At 38.1% G+C, this 25,879-nt stretch overlaps 3 protein-coding genes across 3 annotated transcripts; 2 read left to right on the top strand and 1 right to left on the bottom strand.

Moving 5' to 3' along the window:
* The first annotated feature begins 903 nt into the window (after positions 1 to 903).
* adirf (adipogenesis regulatory factor) lies at positions 904 to 1,963 on the top strand. The gene is made up of 3 exons (XM_072433703.1): positions 904 to 1,056; positions 1,160 to 1,222; positions 1,687 to 1,963. The coding sequence occupies exons 1-3, from the start codon at positions 978 to 980 to the stop codon at positions 1,788 to 1,790; spliced, it is 246 nt and encodes an 81-aa protein (XP_072289804.1). The 5' UTR covers positions 904 to 977; the 3' UTR covers positions 1,791 to 1,963.
* A 2,765-nt stretch (positions 1,964 to 4,728) lies between these two features.
* gprin1 (G protein regulated inducer of neurite outgrowth 1) lies at positions 4,729 to 8,285 on the top strand. The gene is made up of 3 exons (XM_072439742.1): positions 4,729 to 5,022; positions 5,659 to 6,423; positions 7,429 to 8,285. The coding sequence occupies exons 1-3, from the start codon at positions 4,729 to 4,731 to the stop codon at positions 8,230 to 8,232; spliced, it is 1,863 nt and encodes a 620-aa protein (XP_072295843.1). The 3' UTR covers positions 8,233 to 8,285.
* Positions 8,286 to 9,807: 1,522 nt separating this feature from the next.
* cdhr2 (cadherin related family member 2) lies at positions 9,808 to 24,133 on the bottom strand. Its single transcript, XM_072432353.1, has 31 exons — positions 24,064 to 24,133; positions 23,568 to 23,624; positions 23,432 to 23,491; positions 22,934 to 23,076; positions 22,348 to 22,404; positions 22,175 to 22,264; positions 21,894 to 21,983; positions 21,697 to 21,816; positions 21,235 to 21,378; positions 21,094 to 21,160; positions 20,904 to 21,010; positions 20,370 to 20,576; positions 19,234 to 19,383; positions 18,648 to 18,809; positions 18,044 to 18,105; positions 17,185 to 17,428; positions 16,389 to 16,628; positions 16,237 to 16,306; positions 15,120 to 15,704; positions 14,468 to 14,539; positions 14,347 to 14,396; positions 14,017 to 14,168; positions 13,852 to 13,948; positions 13,522 to 13,610; positions 13,368 to 13,439; positions 12,593 to 12,728; positions 12,198 to 12,319; positions 11,584 to 11,694; positions 10,622 to 10,702; positions 10,121 to 10,184; positions 9,808 to 10,034 (listed from the first exon to the last, which is right to left on the bottom strand). Exons 1-31 carry the CDS (start codon positions 24,071 to 24,073, stop codon positions 9,885 to 9,887), a joined length of 3,861 nt encoding a protein of 1,286 aa, XP_072288454.1. The 5' UTR covers positions 24,074 to 24,133; the 3' UTR covers positions 9,808 to 9,884.
* Positions 24,134 to 25,879: the final 1,746 nt, after the last annotated feature.

Raw genomic sequence — 25,879 nt, forward strand, 5'->3', positions numbered from 1 at the left:
ATATGACAGTATTGCGAGTGTTCAAGACTAACAGTGTTTGTTATAAAGTCTGACAGCAGCAGGAAGGAAAGACCTGATTGGACGAACAGAGGTGACCCTGTCAGTAGCTTTTACATTATTTTTTTCCAAATAATTTCCTAAATCATGTATTACAGACGCAATATTTTTCTTATTTATCCGCTTTTACCAAACAATGCAGAAAGTAAAGAACATTTATCTTAACTAGAATACAGGCACTTCAATGGTGCTTATACATTCACTTCACACTAGCATGGATACAAATCTGAGCCATCTGACAAGCACTGATAATTCACAGAGCCACGCTCTATGGCAGTGGCCTCCAAAATGGGGTTGCAAGGCATGAGCTGGGGGTCGCAGGATGATCTCACACTATAATTTTAATTTGTATTGTATGTTAAATTGGGTCACATACCACAAACAAATATCAAAATGAAGAATATTAAACAAGATTTTAAATGTTTTTTGCTGGGAAGGTCAGGGCTTAGTTGCTAGTTATTTCAGGGGTCCAAGATTCAAATGTTTCAAAAGTTTGGGCTCCCCTTCTGTTATTCCCTGCTCTTTAACATGCTACAATGAAAATATAAATTTATGCCCACGTAATTACACAGACAAATTGAGCACATGCCTTTCAAAAGAGCATGGTTGCTTTTGAAAATAAATGTTCCTACAGCTACCATGATTTGACAAACTACTGCTGGTAAAGTTACTGTTAGAAGAAGTATAAAGTACTTTATTTTGTGCTTGTCAGTGTTATTTTCCCTTTCCTTTTTGCTGCTCTGTCCTGGTTTGGCTCACAGAATCTGCTGAGCACGCGCCGGGCCCATAGTTGAGATGCCAGTCCGAGTGAGCTGGTTTTGTTTGGGTTAATCCTTCTGCTCTGTCCCGTCCCAAACAGAGGGTATAAAGCTCGTCTGCTGCCTCCCTCTCGCTGCGTTGCCGTTGGGACAAAAACAGATATGGCTTCATTCAAGAAATCCTTTGAGGGCCTAAAGGGCACGAGCCACTCCGCAGCCAAGGGAGTTACCGACAACACCGGTAACACAAGATAAAACTGTGAAATGTGCTTTTGAAAACGTGTCAAAAATGCATTAGATTTCCCACGAGGTCTTGAAGTGTGAGGGTTTCTGTTCCGTTTTAGTGCAAGCAGCTCAAGAGGCTGTGCAGCAGGTGGCAGACTCCTCCAAAGAAACGGTCAACGCAGGTAAAGCATCTCTGCGCTGCTACTGGAGTTTCCATTTTTGGATGCACAGTTTGAGTGTTTGAAGTGTTTTTTTGCGAAAACGAATCAGTGCTGTTTGAAAATGTCAAAGGGCTGCAATTCACTTTTCGTCTTGCTGTGTTTGCAAAAGCCCAATCTGTTAAAATATGATTCCATCCCTTCTTGAGCAAATCCCTTCAACTATACTGTTATTAATGTGTATAAGATGGTATAAAAAAAAAAACTTCTTCACAAATAGAGTTTATATTATTTATTTTTTTTCTGACAATCTCATTATTTCTCCCAATCACTCAGCTATATTTGACTCACTACACTTATCACTAAAGCAGCTTTTTTGAACTTTTACAACTCTCCTTATTGCACCGCCGGGTTACAATTGTTCTTTGAATCGAGCTTCAAATTGAATGTCATTCAGCCCAGTTGTGACTACCGTATGTTCGTTGCAGCTGCGCAGGAGGTGACCAGGCAGACCCAAGCCACCATTGGCAAAGCTGCGGACAAAGCCTCAGACAACATCAAGGAGTTTGGACAGAGCCTGCACTCAAAATGATCCACATTATCTAAGGAAGAACTAAAGAAGAAGAAATGTGCCAGAAATGTATTTGGCATCCATGAAAAGTCACTAAACATGTTTTAGTACATTCCATCATCATAACTTTGTAATTTTTTCATTATATTTTATGTGAATATTTTGTGAAATAAAAGTCCATGGCTAGAGTTCAACACGACTTATAGTTTGCAGGTTTTAGTTTTTCAGAAGGCTTGGCAACTTGGGCAAATATTAGCAGATATCACTTTTTATAAGAGATATAAGACAGAAATACTAAAACCAAAAATCCACACAAATACATGATAATTCTCTTGCAGAGCACTCTTGGACCCTGACGATCAATAGCATTAAACTACATACAGCATAGTGATTATTGTGGTTGTAGAAAATATAAAATCACATATTTTATTGACACAGGACTTGCTGTAAGTCCATTGATTACAGGTGCTTGTCTTACTCAGGGTGTTATTGCTTTGCCACTAATCTAATCTTGTGCCACCAATACAGTCTTAACTCTAATAACTGCAGGAGATGAATGCCTACAATTTACAAATAATACAATTTAATGTACAATGAAAATTGTCATGATTTTAATCATTACAATTAAGCATTAAGTACTTCACGAACAAATAGTACGTCGAGATTATGTACAGAAGCCTCAGAGGGTCAAAGTTAAATTGCATTCCATGTGTTGAAGAGCTATATTAAACTCAAGACAAAATACATTTTACAGGCATACAGTACTTTGTACAAAGCATTTAGTGAAAATCCCCCACATGTGTTTAGAAAAGGGGAGAACTAATGCACTTCTTGTTTTATTTTTATTTAAAGAAATGGTTGTGTTTATGGTGGTTGTGTTAAATAGTTGTGTTCAAGTCCAGATACAGGGAGTCTCTCAAAAAATGGCCCAATAAAGCCATTCCATGGGTTTCAGAATGAGGAGAAATTAGGTTGCCATAACGATTATATAACAATTGAAACAAAATATGATGTATTTTGAATGGGAAAAGTCCTCAAAATGTAGCATAAACAGGAAGTTGAAACCCATGATTAGAAAAGACTACTTATAATCGGAGCAATACATATCTTGTTATTAATATATACAGCTTTTATATTTCCGTTACTAAGTTTAAGCCTCGGTATTAAAACTCGTGGCCCTGTTCAGCCTGATTGACAGTGGCCATGCCGTTGCTGCCACACGCAATAGAGGGTGCTGTCTGTGGCGCATTCGTGGCTCCTACCTTTGCCCAGAGTGAGCCTCTCTACATCAAAGGGGTTACTATGACAACGCAACAGCGCCCGCAAATTGGTATTGCAGAGAGAATCTTGTGCATGACTGACTACATGTTTCCTCTCCAGACAAGTGCCACACACTGTAAAAACAAGACAAGATTGAGATGGGGAATAAAACCTCACACAATAGGTGAAAATGGCTGCGGCTCCAGAGAAGTGTGTGGCCAAGGAGCGCGGAGCTGGAAGAAAGCGTGAAAGACAAGTGTTGTGCATGTGTGGGTGGCACAGCTCGGCTTCCTCTGGGCGCTTTCTTCAGCTCGGCTTTATGTTATTTAAGTCAAGATGATGCGTTTAAGAATTGTTTCAAATCCCACACTTGTTGCTTGAATTGTCTTAAAAAAAGATAAAAGGTTTCTAAAGGGCGTTCCTTTTTACTTGCTTTTTCCAATCAACTAAATCAAGATTTCCCTATGCCATATAGTGGAATTGGACCATTTTTAGCTGAAACTCACTCTCTTGCTGACCAGATTTGTTATGTAATTATTTTACATTAGATTTACTACAATTTAGCCATGTGCAACATTATGAATGAAGTATCAAATGTAGACGAGCACCAAACATTATTCTCTCAATGAAACAAGATTGTTTGACTTTGTATGTGCACCACATTTACTACAATTAGTCATGGGACTTGCTATGACTAATTGTAGTCATACGAGATCCCACATAACAAAAACAAAAGCTTCCATGTACCTGATTACACTGATATGACACTAACATTACATGAAAGATTTTGATATTGTTTTAATTATTTGACTCTATTATAGGAAGTACACCCTTTTTACAGGTTCGGCGCTACAGTCAGAGTTGTGTTGCTGTAAGAACCTGGAGTTAATTACTATGATTTAGCGCTGATTAGAGCGGAGAGGGGAGATTTTGTCATTACATTACCACTCACAGCCAGAGCCGACTGTGGTTTCCCTGGAAACTGGAAATGTGAAGCTTTTCAACAGACAGAGCAAGGGCTTTGCCTGATATAGATTCTTCTAGAGACAAACCTGTAGCCTCTGCGATCACTTTCTATCCACTGCTGCTGTGACGGACACTTGTGGACCCTCAGAAACTCCGGATTTCCCCAATTCTTTCATCTTGATTTGACCAGCAGCGATGAGGAGACTTCAGACTCACTTGGACTGCTGAGGTACGTCTCATCATCAACAAAACAACACGTAAAATTGTCACAAGCTGCTTGGATACTGCCGTCATATGGTGATATTGCTGAATTCACAAAATGCATATTCAATTTGTACTCGTTTGTTTTTTTGCAGGAATGAGCTCAGTCAAAAGTTGGCTATAAACAAACGCAGCTATTTTTAGAATCCAGTGTAAAATTTTAGTGATTCATCCAGTTGTAGAAAGCAGCCGTAGAAACAGATTGATTTTGTTTGCTGAAGAGTAATAAATAAAGCATAAAACGACGTTCACAAGGGCTGCAGGATTTATGTTTAGGTTTGCACTCTTCATTTATCGACTGCACATTCCTGTACAAAAACAATATGGTAAAAAATGTTTAAAAAAAAACAATGCAACTTAAATCTCATAGCTGGAACATGATGCTATTATTGTATAGCTCGAGGTTTTGTGTTAAGACTGTGTATCAGTTCTGGTGTTTTGCCCTGCAGGTACTTATCCATAATAGGGTAGAATGGGCACTCTAAAGGACGAAATGAGAGGTGTGAGTGAAGACCGGCTGCTTGGTGAAAAGGCAGAAGATGGAGAGGATCCAGGAAGCTCAGATGGCACCACCGTGACCAATGCCTCGCAGAAAAACATTAGTGTAGAGTCAACAGAACCAGTAAATGAGCCAAAAATGGAGTACAACAACGAGGATACAGTGAAGGTGGAGAAACAAAGTATTTCAGTGGCTGTACCATCGACTCCTGATGCCACAGACCTGCGATCGCCTGCTCCGCTCGGACAGCACCACATGCGCACTCAGGTCTGTCTTGACAATTATTGGTAAATGTCTGTGAAAAATGCACGTAGATGACTTAAAATTCATGTAGAGAACTGATCAGCAGGCTATACGGTTCAATGTCAAGCACAATGATTAAGCCTTGGATTTGAAAACCCGGAAAACGTTTTTTGTTGTTCTATTTCTTGCTTAAAGGTAGACCCTACTAACCTTTCTGGTGAAGGGTCCGCTACCTGCTTGTCTCCATGAAGATGTTATTATGGCTTTGTGTTGGAATTTTCCACACTATGACATGGAGATAAGTAGGTGGTCAGTCCAAGTTAAAGATCAGATCTGTGGAGAGGCGAGCCCACTCACAGCAGGAATTTATGTTTTTCAATGTGTTTTTTAGAAGAAGAAAAAAACACCTGTAATTGGTACATTTAAGATAGGCAGCTTCATTGCTGTATTATGGAACATTCCAAGCAAAGAAATACCATCTCTATGTTGACAAACAAGTGCACCTTTAATGTAGATACTTTATTGATTCTGAACAATTCTAGTTTAACAATAGATAACATTAAAAGTTAAAGGAGCGTTCTATATGTCATATAATATTTTGCATTTCCACTTGCGTGTTTGCAGTGCATCTAACTTTGCCATGTGTTTAATGGTCTGTAGGTGAGCCTGGAGGTGGTCCAGTGTCACTCAGCTGCCACCAGTCCCATGACACCTCCAGAGGGCGGCCATAACAGCGCCTTCTTCTTTCCGAGCTCCTTTGGGAGAAGCGAGGCCGTGGGAACTGACACTAAAGATGCAGAGCTTCAAGTGGGCCAACATGTCGAATATAGCTCCGTCGCCACATCACCCATGACCCCAAAGACACCATTTTTTAGCACTTTCCCGTCATTACAGAGCCGGGAATCAGCGCAAAACAAAAGTGAAGATTCTCAGGGTTGCCAAGTTGGTACAATAAATCCACCTGAGTCAGAGATAAGTGGGGCTTTGAAATTAAGCTCATCTAAAGAGTTGGAGAGTGGGGATTTGGGTTGCCGTGGCGCCCCGGTGAGCTCGCCCAACTGCCCTGCTGGTACTGTAATGAATTCAGAGGGTAAGCAGAAGCGAATGGGGAGCATGGATCAAGACATTACAATCTTGGTGACGCAACATGGCAACGCCGAGGAGGACGAGGACGAGGATAAGACTCACTCATACATCCAAGGTCCAGTTGAGACAGAAATGGTGAAGTTAGTGGAGGGTGAAGAAGAGGAGAACCAGAGTCACGATGAGAAAAATGATCAGAAAATGTCAAAAAGTAAAATAGAAACTCAAGAGCCCCCTACAAAGAGTGAACTCAAGTCGTCTCACTCGCTGGAAGCTCAAAATCCTCAAGACGGGGTGCCAGAATCACCTGCTCCATTTGGTTGTCACAACATGAGGACTCAGGTGAGAAGGAACTTTTACTGTTTTATTTACTGGGTTAAATACATCACATTTTGTAAAATTGGTATTTTAAATAGTGCGACCATCCTTTAAATTGTCCCGCACAGTCATTTAGACCCCAGTCCCATGTCACACATAATTCCCGGTAAAATGCCATGTCCAGAATGCCAGAACAGTCTCTCTGTATGAAAAGAGAACTTAACTGCACAGTGTAACCATAGAAACCAAGCTTGTAACCAAAGAATTAAGCAGTGGTTCTGGCAAATATTCTTGAAATCGTCTCACAACCCCCCGCACTTTGGGATACCCTACAAACCATGTCTTCAGTGATGTGTGTACGCTCTTCTGTTGTGATGGGTTGATTGTAGAAGCTGAGTCACTGGCTAAAGCTGCCTATATGTTCCTACTCGTGTCTGGCATGGGTCCCATCTCAGTGACATCATCCCATGAAGTCTGACATAAATGATAAATGGTGTTGTCATTTGGCTAAAACAACATGGAAATACTAAAAATAGGTGAACCAAACAAAGAATTGTTGCCATCGTTTGGCATTAATCTTATCTATCTCCATGGAGTGGGAAGGCGACCCCGCTTACTTTAAGAATACATCCCTTTCAAGGTTTTAAACACATGTAATTGATTAAAAGCAATACTTTGGAACATTCCAAATACATTTCCATAAAGACATAAAGACTCCCATACCAGAAAAATCACATTTTAACATGCATTTTAATAGAATGATAGCAAAAATGTCCATAATCAACAGTGTGGTTTGTAGAAATTAGATCACACCTTATTCTCAGGACTGTGGGATGTGACAGATACATGCACATAAGCATTTCTAGCTCAGTTTTTCATAACATCATTTTAATTCTAAAGTTGAATCTAATCATATTTGATATGCAATATTACTTGCCTTTCTTCCTTCAATAAGTCATTACATTTTGTACTTTGGTTTCACCTCTCATTGGCAGTGTGTCTAATTTCACCCTGTGTTTGTTGTTCTAGGTGAGTCTGGAGGTGGTTCAGTGTCATTCAGCTGCCACAAGCCCCATGACTCCACCAGAAGGGGACCAGGCCTTCTGCTTCCCGTCTGTGTCCTCCAAATGTGGAGCAGTGGGCACCGGGACAAAAGACGCAGAGCTGCAGGCTGGACAACAAGTGGAGTATCGATCAGTGGCCACAGCCCCCATGACCCCGCGGACACCCACCGCCACCATCTTTCCCGAAATAACAAAGTGTCCCAGCATCGAGGAGAGGATTGTGGAGGAAGAGGAGGAGAAGGACACTCCAAAAGAGAAAGCTGGAGACACCAAAGAGGAAAGTGAGGGAAGTGAGGGGAGTGAGGGGAGTGAGGGAAGTGAGGGGAGTGAAGGGAGTGAAGGGAGTGAAAGAGTGGGGGGAGATGAAGAAAACCAAACCGATGAGGAAAACAAACAGGAAAAGAACAATAAAGAAGACAAGAGCGAGGAGTCGGTGCAGGAGGTGAGTTGGGATGAGAAGGGCATGACGTGGGAGGTGTATGGAGCTGTGGTGGAGGTGTCCGTCCTGGGATCGGCCATTGAGAAACACCTGGAAAAACAGGTGGAAAAGCAGAAGAAGCCAACCCTGCCCCCTCCGCCTCCTCTAAGCCCCTCAGCCACACCTCTCAGCCCCTCTGAGGCATCGCCCCGGGCAACAGGCTCCGGGAAAGGGCGGGGAAAGAGAGCAGAAAAGTCCAGCCGCCGCTGCCGCCGCAGGAACCCCTTCAGACAGATGATGGAGAACATCCAGCAGCCACACTGCTGCTCCAGAGCTCACACCACTGAGTGAAGCAGACACTTTGTTCACATCTGTACAGTGTAAATGCCATCTGGAAAAAAGTGGCGAAAGTTCTTATAAAGAACTGAGGGGGGGGGGACATAACCTGACAATCAAATTGAAATGACGTCACCGGATACATAAGTGGACCAAAAAGCAAATATGTAATCTAGTGAACCTTGCCTGCAAAAAGTTGTATTCTCTTGGACTTACAAGATCATTCATCATACCATTAGTGTTTTTTTAAATCAAGATTATAATGTACCAACTGTCCTATGGCGACTCAATAGTATCCACTCTTTTTTTTAAACTACCAAATGTGTTGAAGGACATTTGAATTATCAAGTCAGACCTTGAATTTCCTTCATGGATCCATTCAGTTTCCTAAACTGTATTTCCTGTTGCTGTTTAAGTCAATGCTGTGACTTATGATATTGCTATTGTTAAAGTGAGTGGATGGACACATGGGTGGCGTGGCACCTCTACAAAGTCTCCTTGTGTAGGCAACACATTTCAATACATTTTTCACCATAAAAGGTATTGAAATCTTGAAGCAAGAAGCACACACACAGCAGAGGTCGTAAGCTTGAAACTGGTTTTGTTTCTAGTTCTTTTCACACGTTACGGTGAATGGACAGTTGAATGGGTTTGTGAAAAATGACCACAATTCACCAGTGTCATCATCTGCTTGTTTCCATGGCTTGTTTCACTGAAACCATTCAATGTCTTCTTTCACTCCTCAGCTGTTTTTTTTCCTAATGCACCACAGGCAAAATGAAGCCATGGCAACCAGCTTCCCTTTTCCCTTAAGAAAAAAAAAAAAAAAAAAAAACTCTTTTTGTTTGTGAATGTGTTGTCAATATCATCAGCACAGCCTTATCTGCATTTTGTGCTGTGGATTTTGTGAAAAATAAGCACGATGAAGATTTGGTGCCAGTTTTATTATTGTAATTTAAAACAACTCTTGATTGATTCAAAGAATATGATGTTTAAGTTCAAAGGTTGTTTTAAGTGTTGGTGTTGTGGTATTAGAGACATCCTAAAATAAAACAATTTGCAGACATTAGATGTATCTGTAGATCACAGTTGCAATCACTTGTTGGTACAACACTTATTAGTTTATTATTGAGCAGAAAGATTACAATTTCAAAATTTAGATTTTTACAGATATCACATATGCATGGAGTGATACACATGATTTAATGCATAAACCTTTTTGTTGAATTAGATATTTCTACATAAATAGTTTTTTTTTAATTGCATTTTTCAAAGTTGGAGCAAATTTTAAACATCATTAGGTTCTCCAAACAAAATAGTTTGTGCAACAATATTGTCTGTTTGCAAGTGAAAATAAATATGCTTTTAGGGAAGTACGTCATCTTCCATTTTTATTGGTGTTGGGTTCTGGTAAACTTTACAGATATTTCATGTTGCCAATTTGGCTTTTTCTTTCTTTTGGAGAATAGTTGAATTCTTCAAAACCTTCTTTTGAGATCATCACAATCTTTGAATTTGTGAGGTCAAAAGTATGTGGGGATAGAGTGCATAAAATGCAACTCATAACTGGGCTTCACACAGACATTTTATGGTAATTTCCTCCCTGGATATGATACCTTTAAGGCTTAAATGGAATGGTTGTCATTATCAGACTTTTAACCTCCCTATCACAGGTCTGTGGTGTCAAATATGGGATTTGTGTCACCCAGAAGAGGGTTCTTGGAGCTAATCTTCTGGTCCCGCTGAGCTAAAGCTGCACCCAAGGGCTCGATGTACTTGGGCGGTCCATCTTTGTCCTCGTCCTCCTCTTGGATCTTCTTCTAATTAAAAACCAAGAGCTTTGTTAGACTGTAAAAGTATTCACAAATTATTATGTAAATTAATGTTGTACATGTTCATTTACCATGATGGGCTTAGTGTCTTTCTCACACACAGTCGAGTCATCGCTGTTGTCCAGGGAATTCAGGCTGAAAAAGGGACATTTTTATTAGTTGGATTAGGGCTGCGTTTTCAAGATATAGTTTTGTTCTCATGCTATTTCATGTACAATATACTTTCAACTCAAAATATGTTCAACTCATAGCTAAATATTTGTACTGTGTATGTGTGTACTGTTACATATGAAGTGAAGGGCTAAGATGTTGAATAGTGTAAATCAAAAAATATTTCTTTAGGCACTGGAGCAAACATAGACAACAACTAACACTGACATTTAGCCATTAATTTACACAAGTCACACAAGAAATGACTGACATTGCATTATGTAGTGTTATTGTACAGTGCTTTGTAGTGGAAGGCATCTCAGACTTTCTGTGACGGAGATGCTGTGTGGAGCCAAGGGATCCTGCCTCCGTGTAACCATAGCGACGGATCACATGATCTAAAATCATCCAATCAGATTTACCTGACTTTATCCACATCGCTGTCTTCTTCCAAGTGCAGTGCAATAGACGGGTCAATGTTCAGGTTGAGCACAGGATTGGCTCTACGGAAAAATAAACATAGTTCATGGCCAACAAGTTGACATGGGATTCTCAGCTTTATCCTGCATCTCTTTATCCTAGGCAGGTTCAGAGACTGCAGATTCCAAATTAATCATGTGTTTCAACTGCCCCCACCAGGTAAAAGGAAGCGCTGCAAAAGTACCTTTGTTCCATCAGTCATCAGGGCTTTGAACTATGATCTTATTTGTGTTTATCTTATTACCACATGAGCCTGTATTTATTTACTATTTTTAATGGTGTTATATTTGTTTTGGCCTACACTATGCACTGTTTTTGCTTTATTAAGGTGCAAATGTATGTGAATGAATGAAAAGGCTGAATCACGACCAAAAAATGTACTTGTTGGTACGAATAAAGTACCCTTGAACTTTGATCCGTGATAGTTCAAGCACATTAGTTTTCCTGATCATTTGCATGAAATGGCACTGTCTAAATAAACTGTAATGCGTAAGTGCCTGTGTGATTTACACCATGCAGTTTACATTGTATAAACCTCATTAAAAAATCTGTGAAACAAATGGTTATAACGTGTATATCTAATCTTAAATACAATGTAATAACATGTTGGTGAACGGTGCATTACATATCAAATGCCATGTCAAAATATTGTGACCTATAGTTGATGATATCCACTGGCCAGGACAAACATTATGATCAAAAGTTAATTATAATTTCAGCTACAGCCCTCCGTCTATTGAATCAGATCACACAGGTCAGTCTGCCCACTGTTTCTCTGCCTTCGTCAAAATGTCATGTTCATTTTTGAGAAAAAGCCCTGCACACCTCAGTGAGTGACACATGGTTTGGAGAACAACAGGAGCTTAAACTAGTGTCTGGCTAATAGTGTGAATGAGGCGCTCACCCCTCCATGGTGTACAGGTTAGTGCCTGGTACCACTGGACCTCCTTTTTGGTTTTCAGACATCACTGATGCAGACTTCATTGCATTGGCTGCTTTGAGCTTCCTTCTGTAGCTGTTGGGAAAGTCAAGATTATTATTCATCGATAATTGTAATTATTCTGGTCAAAATAAAATTGTAAGAACCCAAAAAAATACATTGTGACTATTTTAGAATGAATATTGAGTCTTTTGATCAATCTGTAGCCAAAAAAATCTATCTAAATGTAACCGCTTAGGTAACATTAACTTTATTTTGTCATTCATAAAGTTTGATTTCTTAAAGCTGGTCACAAACTTGAGGAATAAAATGGAAATTAAAGCACTTTTACTGTTGTCTTCAGTAATTGTGAATAATCGTGATGTTTCTTCTCAAAATAAAATAATCGTAAAACAGAAATCTTCTGTTTCATGAAGATATATCATGACATTCCTAATAGGATCCATTTATATAATACTGTGTTGAAGAATAAGTATAAATTGTTAAGAAGTAGAAGAAGCAATATTAACAACACAGAAAAAATAGAGATAGAAGATATGATGTCAAAACATGAGAGCAAATATATCTGTTTGTCTTACTTTCTGCGAGTACACGCGAAAGACGTGGCGAGGACAGCGGTCACAATGATGAGACCTCCAACGATCCCAAACAGGACGTACAATACAGGGTTCACTTTTGTCTCCACGGGGTCCACAGTGCCCTAAGAAGCAGATCAAACATTTAGGCTTTTGCACCAGATCAGTCATAAAACCAGGGAAGTAATAAAACTATTTACTTATGGCCCCATATGCAGTAAAAATTGACATACACAATTGAAGTATAGCTTTGATTCTCTCACTATTATGTGCTTGTTTTGAATGGGGGCTGGCTGGAAAACTCCATTATGCTTGTGTACATTTTGAGACAGGTGGCCAATTTTATTAAAGAATGCTGGTGTAAAATATCCAGCTTGTGTGACGTAGTTTGTACTTACAACGTAGATGAGTCCATACTTTGACAGAAGAATAAAGTTGTCAGGCTCAGACAGTATTCTCTCCACAGTTCTGGATTCGAGAGCCGTCCCATTTCCATAAACTAAATAGACCTCCATGACTGTGATGTCTGTGGCCCTGAAAGGGGAAAATAACAGGTTTTTGCTGAGTTACAGCAGCAGTATTTCATTTGTTACATAAGTTTGCTGGAGAATCGATGTGGTTAGAAATAAGAACACGTGTGCCACCTAGTGGACATGTTACATAAAGCAAATATTGGCTGTAAAAATAATATAATATTTTTTTAAAATGGTACAGTTTAAAAAGAAAAGAAAATTACACATTACTCATATGTAATGCGGGGGGAAAAGGGTGATATAAAAACAACTATTTCCAAAGCAAATGTATAAATTATTGTTTCACAAATTGTATCTATAAAATTGTTTTAGCCTTTTGTAGCCCATATATGTACCAGCAATGTATGTGTTTTGATTATTCTCAATTAAATGATCATTTGGCACTCTCCAACCAGATATTTTTTTCTGACCACATAATACAGTGTCATGTGCAGTAACAGTGTGCCCACTATTGGTTCAAAACAAGAATTGAGGGACCGTGGTTAGAGTTTGGAAAAGCACAATCAAATCCTATACATAAAACTTTAGGTTGGAATAATATTTTTTTAATAAGTAGACATTTTAGAAACTTTTAATATCCCTAAACAGTCAAACAACACAGTGTCAGATACAAACAATATTAAGTCAAGTTAAAACTTACTTGACTGTTTCAGGGACGTCTGATCTTGTTTGCACCACTGTAACAGCAGCTTGAGTGGCAGTCGTAAGAGCTCTATGAATGAAGAAGTATATTTTTACTGTTTGAAATAGCAGTAACACCTTTACTGTCACTATATAGTGCCGCAGTAAAGTACCTTATGATATCTGATGTCTCTTCTTGAACTTGTGATAAGGGAGCGTTAAACCGAAGTAGAATCTTGTAGGAAATGTCAATAACGAAGATCTGCCAAGCATCACAGCAAAAATAAGATCCATGGCATGTTTACAAAGAAAGGGACAAATGGCTGAATGACTATTACATTCTTCTTAGTATTAGTTTGAGAACAAATTACTTACTAGTTCAATTTGACAAGAAAGGGTAAAAAAACAGGATTAGACTGTGTTTGACTGATGATTTTAATAATAGCATATATTAATATTACTTTTTTTCCATGTTACAATAGAATACATATCCATTTACTCACGTCGAGAACAGTGGTATTGGTGAGGCCACCAGTGTCTTTTGCCACAACCGACACCAAATATTTGCCTTTTAATGTTGTATCCAGCTCCTCAGTTGCTCTGTGAAGATGTAAATTGTATTAGTACATTGAAAATAAATGCATTTCAAATGTTTAAGTAATTCTCACTGAATAATTCCAACATAAAGATCTTTCTGTTGTGTTGTGATGGCAGTAAACTGCATCCTCATGTCTGTAATTTTATCATTTTGGTCTTGGAATTGGACTTTTGAAACCTGGAAGTCGATCTGGCCATTTGCACCACTGTCCCTGTCTATAGCCTGCAAAAAATAAATAATAATAATAATAATAATTAAGTCTTTTATAATTACTAATATCAGTCAATGTAAAGTTTTGAATTCTCTAAGTAGATATTACAAGTTTGTTTCATCAGGAAGTTCAGCTTTGAAAGTATTTTGCTTTTCAGATAAATCATAGGGCAATAAACGATGTACATACGCTGACTCCGCCAACAGATGTCCCCCTGCTCGCACTTTCAGACACCAAAACTAAAGCATGAGGAGAAAAGTCAGTCATTATGAATTCAATAACATAAACTATTATAATATCGACGTCTCACCAAATACTGAATTGGAGTACACGAACTCTGGAGTGTTGTCATTCATATCCAGAATATTTATCACCATCTCCCCTAAAATAAATATTATATGTCAGCAACAAAAAGCCTGGCTGAGACAAAATTATAGAGCCAAAAGTGCATATGACAGGTTAAAAGTTTTTTTTTCTTTAAATTATTAGTTTGTTTGGTGGCATTACAGCTGTGACAAATATGTATCATAGTTTTACGTAAGTCAAGTTACAGTTTGGGAAGAAACTTTGAAAAATAACAGTTTAAAATTGCAGGAAGTAGTGCTGAATTCTACAACAGAATCTCTTGACTTTCCACTGAAAATGCAGCAACAATTTACACGTAACAGACACATTTTTTGACAGTTTAAACACTAGTTGAACAAAATAAAGGTGTTATTGTTGTTTGTCAAATCATAACAAGGCCCTTGTTTACAGTAGGGTTGCTAGGTAACAGTGGAATTACTTCTATGTCACATCTGCTGCTCGAGTCCAACCAGGAAGTAGATTAAGCTTCACTAAAGGTGTCAAACTGGGGAAAGATTTCTAAAAAACTCAAATCTCAAATATAATCATCTTTACTGTGTTTTAGTGAAACGTGTATTCAAAGCTGTCGTGTGCACTTTGTAACTATGTCTGCTAACCTGGGATTTCACTCATGGATTCTCCTTTCTCTGTGTATTGATCGATCACGTCAGCCTTCACGATGGCCTGGTCACAGGATTCATAGTCGATTTTTGCACCCGGGTTGATGATGACAGAACCACTTGTCTCCACTTCAAACCAGTCGCACGGCGTGTATTCCCCAGCACACCTACATTCGACGGACAGCTGTTTATAAATTAGAGAGTGGTTTCCGTCTTTGTCCACTCCAGAAAACTTCCCGATTGGCCCCGTTTCCCTGCTGTTCTCCTCAACAGAAACCGGAGGTATTGGTTGAAACGCGGGTCTCTCATCATTCACGTCAAGCACCTGAACTTCCACAATAACGTTGGCTTTCTCCTGCGCAAAGTCGGCGGCCTCCACTTCAAGACTGAAGCTTTTTCTTGGACTCTCATAGTCCAACTCGATGTCCTGGTCCACGCTGATGCTGCCGATGTATCCTGGTGCTTCCGGGGAGCTGCGGACTGTGAAGCTGCCAAAGGCTCCGTTGATGATGCTGAAGGAGATGCGGTTAAACTCAGGTGTTTGGTCGTGGTCTTCGGCGTAAACTGAGCCAACAAATAAACCTGGGCGACAGAGGAAAATTACTACAGCTTCTTCAAATCTTGTATAGAAAACGTTGGTATAGACAAGTTTTGATTTCCAGTGTACAAATGCCTTATATAGTTTGCTTTTATATTACAAAACAATTAAAAACTACTATTTTCTAACCTCAAAATTGTATTTGATATTCACACAAATTTGTAGTAAATTATGTAGGTAAAATGTAAAACTATTATGTGCACAACATTTCTGAATGTTATTGTTCAGTAAAAAAAAAACAGGATTTTGCTTTATCAAAAGTGTCTGTCAAAATCTTAATAAACAAATAATCTAAAATACAATAGTAAATGTGTTTAAACCAGGCACTGATTTTCCATTTGACAATACCACCTTGATTCCTCATATTTTGTGATATTCTGAGGTTAATCCCAGTTTCTTAATTGAAATTATGTCCACGCTTGCCTCCATTCAGGAATTTAGAATGTTTTTGTCTACACGTGTTTAAAGTTTATTTTAAACCCTTGAAATACCGTTTTGAAAAGTGTAAATACCGACCTTTTTCACCTTCTTTTACGCTGAAACTATAGGACGACTTCCCAAAAACTGGTTTGTTATCATTGATATCCTAAACGTCGTAAAAACAAAATGCATTTGAGATGAAGAAAGTTCTAAAACATCATCAGTAACTTGAGTAGTGTGCGGCCCACCTGCACATTGATGATGACTTGGACTGAAGTGGACAGACGAGGCACGCCCATGTCTGAAATTTTTACTTTGAGCTCGATCTTGCCGTTTTGAGATGGATCGATGTCCTCCCGGTCAAGCGGCCCATTGTTGGTCAGAACTCCGGTGTCTGGGTCGATGGTGAAGTTCGCACTGAAGAGGCCTGGCTCAATGGTAAAAACCAGCTGACTGTTCGGTGTTCCCGGTTCATCTCCGTCTGTGGCCTGTGCAAAATAAATAATAAAACAATGAATAAATAAATAAATACAAATAAAACAATCAATATTTACTCTACTTATAGCTATATGTTGAGTCTGTGTGTGGTAATGTCATTATTTTGTAATGAAAGCTGATTCTCAACTGTAACTGAAGCTGATTCTTGATTTTTTAAATATTCTTTTACAGTGTAATTGGCTTGTAATGATGCAATTTTTGGGAAATACCAAAAAATATACATCCCTATAACGGTAGTCAGACAATATTATGTCAATCTAACAGAAATCAAATGTGAATGTCTATAAAAGTGTATCATAAATAGTGCAAAAATATCACCTCATACCCTTTTTTGAAAGAAAACATAACTTTTGTTTTCATTTCTATTTCGAATGAGCACTTTTTGTAGCATTTTTATTTTATCTTTTACTTTACTTTTTTACTGTAACCACTCAATATTCAAATGTATATCAAAACCTCAGCAACATCCTAAAACCATTTGGTGTTTTTTATTTGCACACAACGTCACTAAGTCTCTATGAATCCACCCATAAACTTGATAATCACCTGAATTTTGACAGTCAGATTTCCTCCCTCGGGCACAAACTCCTGGTAGGTCTGTCTGTTCGGGACTGGGACGTTGTCGTTGATGTCGGTCAGAGTGATGTCGAGGACGGTGCTGCCTGGTTTGCCGTCCGAGTCCTGGGCCTGTAGCGTCACTGAATACAAGGCTCTGGCTTCACGGTCCAACAGAGCACCATTTTTCACAAAGACTTTGCCCGTGGTTGTCTCCACATCAAAGTACTGACGTCTAAAACACATTGGACATAAATATAAGGAGTACAATTGGACATGAGAGGAATGGAACACCTAATCCAGATGAACTAGCTGTAAAGATCCTAAATGCTTCTTGTTTTAATGTCCAGTTTTATTGCACCACATATTTTATTTTGTGTACATATCATGTCTATTTTTTAACTCTACCTAACCATTTTAATACCCGGTAGTTATTTGTTATTTATTGTCCATTGTTTTTGTATTTATTGTTCAGTGTTATGTTTGTGTTGCACCGAACCGCCAGGACAAGTTCCTATGTCCGTCAATCCTGTTCATTGATAAATGGCAATAAACTTATTCTCATTCTGATTCTGAGTTTCCCGTCTATTAATAAAATGGCTATTGATGAATAATTATTGAAATCAACATTGCAATATGTCCTTTATTTATTGTATCTTGATAAACACTGCCCCAATGTGTAAAATGTGTTGCTGTGATTCATATAAAACAGATCATATTAAATTATCAAAATTGACTTGATACCCTCTGCAACTAGATTAGTTACATTAAGGGTGCTTTTAACATTTAAAAGCTTTAAGGTTAAACACATTAAAAGGAACAATAGCTTTGGTACACGTTAAAGACGTACATGCTCTCAGGTAGAAGTCGATATGTGATCTTTCCCTGGTCCATTGAATCAGGATCTTGTGCCTGTGGACAAAAAATAAATGCTATTATCCTCAGCTTCTTTACAGTATAGTCTACACAGGATTTCTTGTTATGGTAATAAAAGCAAATGCAATATGCAATGGCAGGAACCTAAACTCTCTTTTTCTTTTTTTCATTCTCTCTCTCTCTCTCTCTCTCTCTCTCTCTTTTTTAATGGCATCGTGTAAAACACATGCTTTGAAGACGTACAACTACAGTAGGTGGAGGTAAATGCACCTTTTCAGTTTGCTGCCAACCGCCATTGAAAGCAACACAACAAGTTGAAGCCAAAATAAAACACAATTTTAATTTCAATCGACATATTTCGCTTTGATGCTGTAATTATTTTTGATTATTTGTCTGTGCATCTGTGACATATAGCAAGTTATTGTTGATGGTCTATGACCCAAAGTTACAAAGTACTTAAAGTACTTGTAATGAGAGATGTATGGAAGAAGGTCAAAATAACAAATGTAAAACATTGCCAGGAATACACAAATACTTTACGTATAACTTCAGATATACAGTAATAATGATGAACTCACAGTGATGGTGGCCACTATGGTCCCATCCTCGGAGTGCTCGGGCACTTTGGCGTAGTACGTGTCGTTGGTGAAGGTGGGGCTGTGGTCGTTGGTGTCGAGGATGTCGATGGTGACGTCTGCAATGGAGCGAAAGATATCGTTTCCTTTGTCCACAGCAATCACCTGAAAGAGAGGAGCAAATTGTGTTTATTTTTATTGTATCAACGAGCAAACAATAGCAGTACTCATTTCTAGTTTCTATAAGTTCTATAATGGACAAAATATATTTCATTAACAACAGATCGAGCCGTAAAATGAATTACTACATTATTGTAAAGCAAGTATTGAAACTGTGTTGCTCAGCCAAAATGTGTAAATTTGACATTTTTGGGGTGCGCACACGCCACATCCAAATTGGGACTAAACACAGACTGAACTCTATATAAACGTGGACTAGACCAGGTCTAGACATGAACAGGAGGACCAAACAAGGTCAGAATCAGGACTGATCTAATCAACTCAAACCAGTTTCAAAGCAAGTGTGAACGTTTCGCTAATCTAGGAATAATATATTGACAGATAGGTTTGTATAGAATAACTTTGGTACCTGTAAAGTCATTTGCTGTATTTTTTCAAAGTCCAATTCTTCTGAGTTTCTAACAACCAGCTGCACGATGCTGTCGGAAAAGGCAAGATCAGGCGACACTGAAAACACGTCTTTATAGAGTCCATCCAGGGAGAGTATGGTTTCGGCATTCTGCAAAATATCAACAATTAATCAGCACTTATTACAGGAATTATCTGTGGTCAATGAACCAGCGTATGTTAGTGTATAAGTGGATGGAAATGGCTGAAGAGTGTGAGGGATTTTTGTGATGAAACTATTTGAGTAAAAACAAAAGCAAATGTGTTCAAGACATGGGTGAGTTTACAGACACTGAACATGAGACAAGGGCCCAAGCGGGAGCAGATTGTTTTTCAGCCCATATCAATATCCAATATTTGCCTTGCTGTTGGGGCCAATATTTACTGATGTCAATATCAAGATGTTTAAAACTATATCGAAGCCCAGAGGTGGGTGTAAGTAGAAGTACAAAGTCGTGATCCAAGAAATGATTCAAGTACGAGTAATTTGAGGAATCCACTAGCCAAGTAAAATCAACTGTCTGGATGTAACATCTGATTCATAATTTGATTTTAATGCACAACAGCTGGTATTTTCAAAGGATATACACAAAAAATAGAAAAAGAAAATATCTCTGAAGGAGCATGGGAAGAAACACAAAGGCTCAAATCATGTCATCCTCAACATAAGGCTTTAGTCAGTGATAGACTTACTCACAGTGGGAAGAGGAACCAAAACTTTTACTCAAGTATGAGTAAAAGAATAGGCTGTATTTGTAAATGTAACTAAACATAAATGTAAAGGTGAGTACTACTCACCTTTGACAAGGCCCACACATTTTAGTACAGTTGTAGTAAAGTGCACATATTAGTAGTACAACTTAGTACATAAACAAAAGTACAAAATAGTTCAACTTTCTCAGATTACCATTGTGTGATTAAAAAAACATAAAATGCACTGCCTTACTGTATATTGTCCATCCATAGAAGTTTTGGGAATGTGCTGAAAATAATGAATGACTGCATTGGGTGCTTAGCTTGGATGAATTAGTCGGTAAGAAAAAGGGAGTAGCAGAGGATTCATTTAGATGGAACAGCCAAATGTAGCATAACTCTCACCGCATCGGCATCCTTCACAGTCATGTTGATGAAAATAGCCCCCAAAGAGTGCTCCTTGACCTCTCCAGAGAAGCTGCTGGCCGGGACACACTCGATTCCACACTTGTAAAACGCAGGACTGTTGTCATTAACATCAAGGATATTGATGCGCACTTGGGCGGTGGCACTGGCGTGGACTCCTTGGATATTCAGGTTGGTTTCAGTCGCCTAGAACAGCAATATGAAAATAATGTGATGATGGCAAGTATGTTATTTATTTACTTTAAACTAGGGTTAGATGTGTTCAAATATGAAATGTTTAAACAAATGCATTAAGAAATTATTACAGCAATGTATTTAGAAGAGACATAAGTTTATGTCACAAGAAAACCTCTGGAATGCAGTAGTTTATTTTGTAAATTGAAGTTTAATAGCGTAAGTAAACAGGGTGAGCAGTAAATAGTTTTGCATATTGAGGCTCAATAAACCAAAAGGACAATACCAGTAAATTTGAATAATAATATTTTTATTTTTTTTCAGAATAATAAACTTTACCTTAACAGTCAGTTCCACTGTGCTGCCAATTTTCTCTCTGTCTATCTCACTGTTCACAGTAATAACTCCTTCCATGTCTATACGGAACAGACCTTCTGTAGTGGCACCTGTAAAGTGAAGAAAGTGTGTTGCTACAGGGTATAAACTAAATTAACTGTTCAGATGAGATAGAGTAGCTCACTTTGTATGCTGTAAATTATCTTATCGTTGATCCCTGAGTCTGGATCGACAGCATTGGCAGTCAACACAGGTTGACCCTAATAGACAATACAAAATAAAAATTGAATAGGGAAATCTAAAATCATAAAGGCATTCAAAAAATGAAACTCACAATGGGCGAGTTTTCCTCCACTGCTGCTATGTAGGGAATGCCAATAAACTGAGGATCCAGGTCTGGGACGTCCAAAACCGTGATGAAGGCAATGACTGAACTGGACTGATATGTTTCCGTCGCACCACAACCTCCTCCGTTGTCCTGCAAAAGGAAGACAATGTGTGATTGATACTTAACAACCATAAAGCAGACTCTTCTGTTCTAGTTTTAGTTCTAGTGTTTACTTCATTTAGAGCACATCTTATTCACATTTTTTGCTCTTCCTTGAGTAATTTCCTGGCAATGGTTTAGTCCTTTTTTAGACCTGGAATAGTCCAGTGGATCAGACTTAGCTCTGGTGGTACTCAGAAAGCCAAATCTTTTCATAGGTGGTACTTGCAGTCAAAAGTTTGAGAACCACTGATCTAAAGGCATGTTAGCCTGCATGCATTTGTATTATATGATGAGTGTCTTACTCACCGATGCATTGATTTTTATCCGATAGAAAGTGCTAAGTGACGTGTAGTTCAGCTTTTCCCCGAGTATGACATTCCCCAGGGAGTTGATGCTGAACACACTCAATCCAGAACTAGGAACAGACTGAAACACACACATTTTTAAATATATATTAAAAAATACATATACATTTTTGTTTCATTCCTGAAAATCATAGTCACCTCATCAATGTTATATGTAACCATTCCAGCACTACCCGTGTCACTGTCAGTAGCCACTACCCTGAACAAAGTCGTGCCAACTGCGGCGTTCTGGAGAATTACAAGAAAAAAACAACAGTGTTAAGTTAATGTAATGAGTTAAATACATAATCACTATACAACGCATACTATATCATAACAACAGGGCTATAGAAACTTAAGGCAGTGTTTAATGGCAGTAGTGAGGGTTGAATTGTCCTACTACTGTGAGATACTATTGTGCTAAATCTTTTACAACATACCTCTGGAACATTTTTCTCATATGAACCCTCCTCAAAGATAGGTCTATTGTCATTGGCATCATTTATCACAACAGTTATTTCAAATTCAGTCTGAAAAAACACACAAAATGCAAACAACAGTTTAAAAAGAAAAAGCATGTATTTGTCAGAAGGTGTTGTTAAATTTCACTTACCGGTTCAAAAGGGTCTGCAATTGTGACTTTCAGAAACATGGCAGGCTGATCCAGAGCCTAAAATAATGAAACAGGTCTTTCACAATAGATTTGTTCAAATTATCTACCGTATGTGTGGTAGTTTTTCAGCTAAATTGTTACAAAAGATTTGTGACAAACGTTATAATAGATATTTACACTTAATTTATCTAACTCTAGCGTTCACAAAATCTTAGTAATCTCAGGCAATTTTCTGGTGAGTGCATGACTTTAGAACGGCTTTTGCAGATGGCGACATGAAGCTGAGGGGACAACTCAAGCGCAGCCAATTAGAACACTGCTTTTGGATCTTACTTCTGGGTTGACATTACTTTATTATTAGCTGCAGACAGCGTGCAGGGGTCTCACAGAAACAGAAACATCGAATTAAAGGTAAGTAATAAGTATAGTAAGTATAACTGATAATAAGTATAACTAGACATACAGTCAAAAGCTTACCAGTATAAGCCACAAGATAATCAATGAGTTTGTTCATGATAGTAATTTTACTTTTAAATAAAATTGTAGACTTGTGTGAGAATAATAATAGAATGTTATGTTATCCAACCTCCAAGTCCAGTGGCTTGGCCACATACACTATCCCATTGGATGGCTCCACCCTGAAGGAACTGGCATAAAGCCCACCAGTTATTGAATATGTCAATGGATCACCGTCCGGATCAGTTGCTAGAATTGTGAATGCAACATTGCCTGAAAACAGAACAGTATTTTTGATGTCAAATAAAAGAGGTGCTTTAAAGCTGCAATATGTCACTTTTCAAGTGTGGGGTCCACCATGGAGATGTTTTTGCTTTCTCAGAAATGTTCCACAGTATGACATTAAACATAGCATTGTTTTTATTGCTTAAAATAAATACCTTAAAAAAACATGCAGTTGTTAGTCTTAGTCTGGTGGCAGTACCTGCTTGTCTCTATGGAGATCATTATTGTCTTACTGTGAAACATTCTAGGCAAAGCAATAACATGTAGACAAGCAGATGAGGGTCCTTCCACCAGAAAAGTTACAGAGTGCACCTGTAAATCGATATATACTCATAATACATACCAACCGGAACGTCCTCACAAACAGAGTACAAGTTCTCATCAAGGTTAGGAAGCCGATTTGCTGTAAAATCACAAGTTTATTGTTATTCTATTGTTGATTAGCTCTGATTAAAACAACACTTCTTAGTCTTACTCACCATTTGTTACACCGGACCAACAAAGCAATAACACACAAACATAAATCAACCCCATTTCTGCAACAACAAAAATACAGAAACACCATCAGATTCATGTGAGGTCACACCCAGCACTGCATCACGAACAGTGGTTTTGCTCCTGAGTCATAGCTGAATAATACATCCTACATTGTATTTCTTTACAAAAATTAAATAGATATATATCATATACAAACACGTGAAATTAAAAAGCGTGTAATATAAAAATATATTATAGGAACAATAAGTAGGATTGCGTTGATCTTTTTAGTGAAACTATTGAAAACTCATTAGCCTACATAAAGAGGATGTTCATGACTGAAGTTGAATAGACTCTATTTACGCCTACTGATGCGCGTTTAGATGTTCAGGTTAGATCACAACCTATTATTCTAGGTACGACATTTTAATGTAAATTTTCACCGTCTTTTTTTTCTACGATTCTTCAATTTATGAGGAATTGAAAAGCAGAACTTACCGGAGGACATTCACATTGGAGCTCTTCTCTTCCTGGTGCCTGTTTGAGACCTTTGTATCTTGAACCTACGTGATTATAGTCCTGCAGTCATAAACATAAATCATTAACATATACACGCAATTCACGGGCAATAACATCACGCACAATATATCTCCTATTTGGATTTGAGGTTCATTACGTGACAGGCAAAAGCTAACAAAGTATTTTCGGTCACCAAAATCTCACCAAAGTCAGCCGGCCGTCCATATCTCCACCGACACATCTGAATGAGACTGTCACTGGCACGACATCAATATTTGAGTGAATCCATTGAAGAGCAAACCCAATCTGGTTCAACATTGCCCTCTCAGCGCGGCCAGTGAACTAAAGGCCTATTTCAGAAACAACAGATTCACATGTTTCACTAATGAGCTCCATCCACTTCCCATGACCCTCTGCTGCTCGCTCCATCTGCCTGAAACTAAAATGCACAAAGAACAATAGACAATTATGTCTCATGTTTTGATTCAAAACGTTTCAAGCTTCAACGTTGTGGAGTTGGGCATGTTTCTAGAAGAGAAAGAACGCAATGGGGAACTTGTTTATAATTACTCCAAATTGTTATTCCTGAGAAAAATAATGCTATCCTTAAAATGAGAAGGAAACTTATTCTGTATTTACATAAACGAAGAAAAAAATGATCACACATTTTTCTACTTATGTTTTTTTTATCACTTTGTTTATACAAAATAAAATAATCCATATGGGATTTTAGATATCTTATGTAAAGTACAGAACTTTTTATTTTTGCCTCATAGTTGGGAGTTAAAAATGCATGTATTAATGTAATGTATTAGAATAGCAACAATATCAACAAATCCTTCTGTGGTTAAATACAGGAGTGTAACGTTTGGTGTGTGTGGGTTCTACTTTAAGGGCTTTACGCCTTTTTGTAACAGTATTATTATATCAGCTTTAATAAATCATTGGCGTTCTGAAGTGGAAATATTGAAATGTTCTAATAGTATCTGATATATTATGTGGATGACTCAAATTAAATTGTAAATGTTGTTACGGTAGGCTAATCTCTATAGACTTTGGTTTTACAGCACTGTCAAGGCAACAGACTGACACAAATAACAGGTGGAGCCTTTATCTCTGCCAAAGAGATTCCAGTAAAATCAAATCAGGAAATAGTAAAGGAAAATCAAATGGGGTCAAAAGCGGTGTTGTCTTTCACCAAAACAGTGATTCAAATTGTAAGAATGTAATGTGCACCCAGGCAAATGACCATACTGTATGTTTATCTGCACACTAAATGTATTTGTATAGGAATTGTATGAACCTGATTTGTCTGAAATCTGATACTCGGCAACTGTTTATAGAACTGTACATAGAATGGATGTTTTGATACCGATTTTACCTGAGGCTGAGGGTACAGGCAGCTATAGGCTAGTAGTTATTGCTGGATTGTGTATCTAGCCATTTGGTTATTATTATGCTATTGGACAAAGTAATATTAAGGCAAGGCAAGTTTATTTGTAGAGCACATTTCATACACAAGGCAATTCAAAGTGCTTCACACAGCAGGAAAAATGCATTAAAATCACAAAGAAATTACAGATACAATAAAATTAACTAATTAAAACAATTTAAGTCATTAAAGAGAAGAGTGAAATGAAAATCCTTTCAGTCATATGCACAGCTAAACAAAACTGTTTTTAGCTTAGATTTGAACATTGTCAGAGTAGAAGCCTGTCTCACATCTTCAGGAAGACTGTTCCAGATTTTAGCTGCATAAAACTGAAACGCAGATTAATATTAAGTAATATTTGTA

The sequence above is a fragment of the Eucyclogobius newberryi genome, unplaced genomic scaffold (genome assembly GCF_026437365.1).
Source record: "Eucyclogobius newberryi isolate DKJ021-1_F unplaced genomic scaffold, fEucNew1.0.hap1 SCAF_11, whole genome shotgun sequence".
Taxonomy (NCBI): domain Eukaryota; kingdom Metazoa; phylum Chordata; class Actinopteri; order Gobiiformes; family Gobiidae; genus Eucyclogobius; species Eucyclogobius newberryi.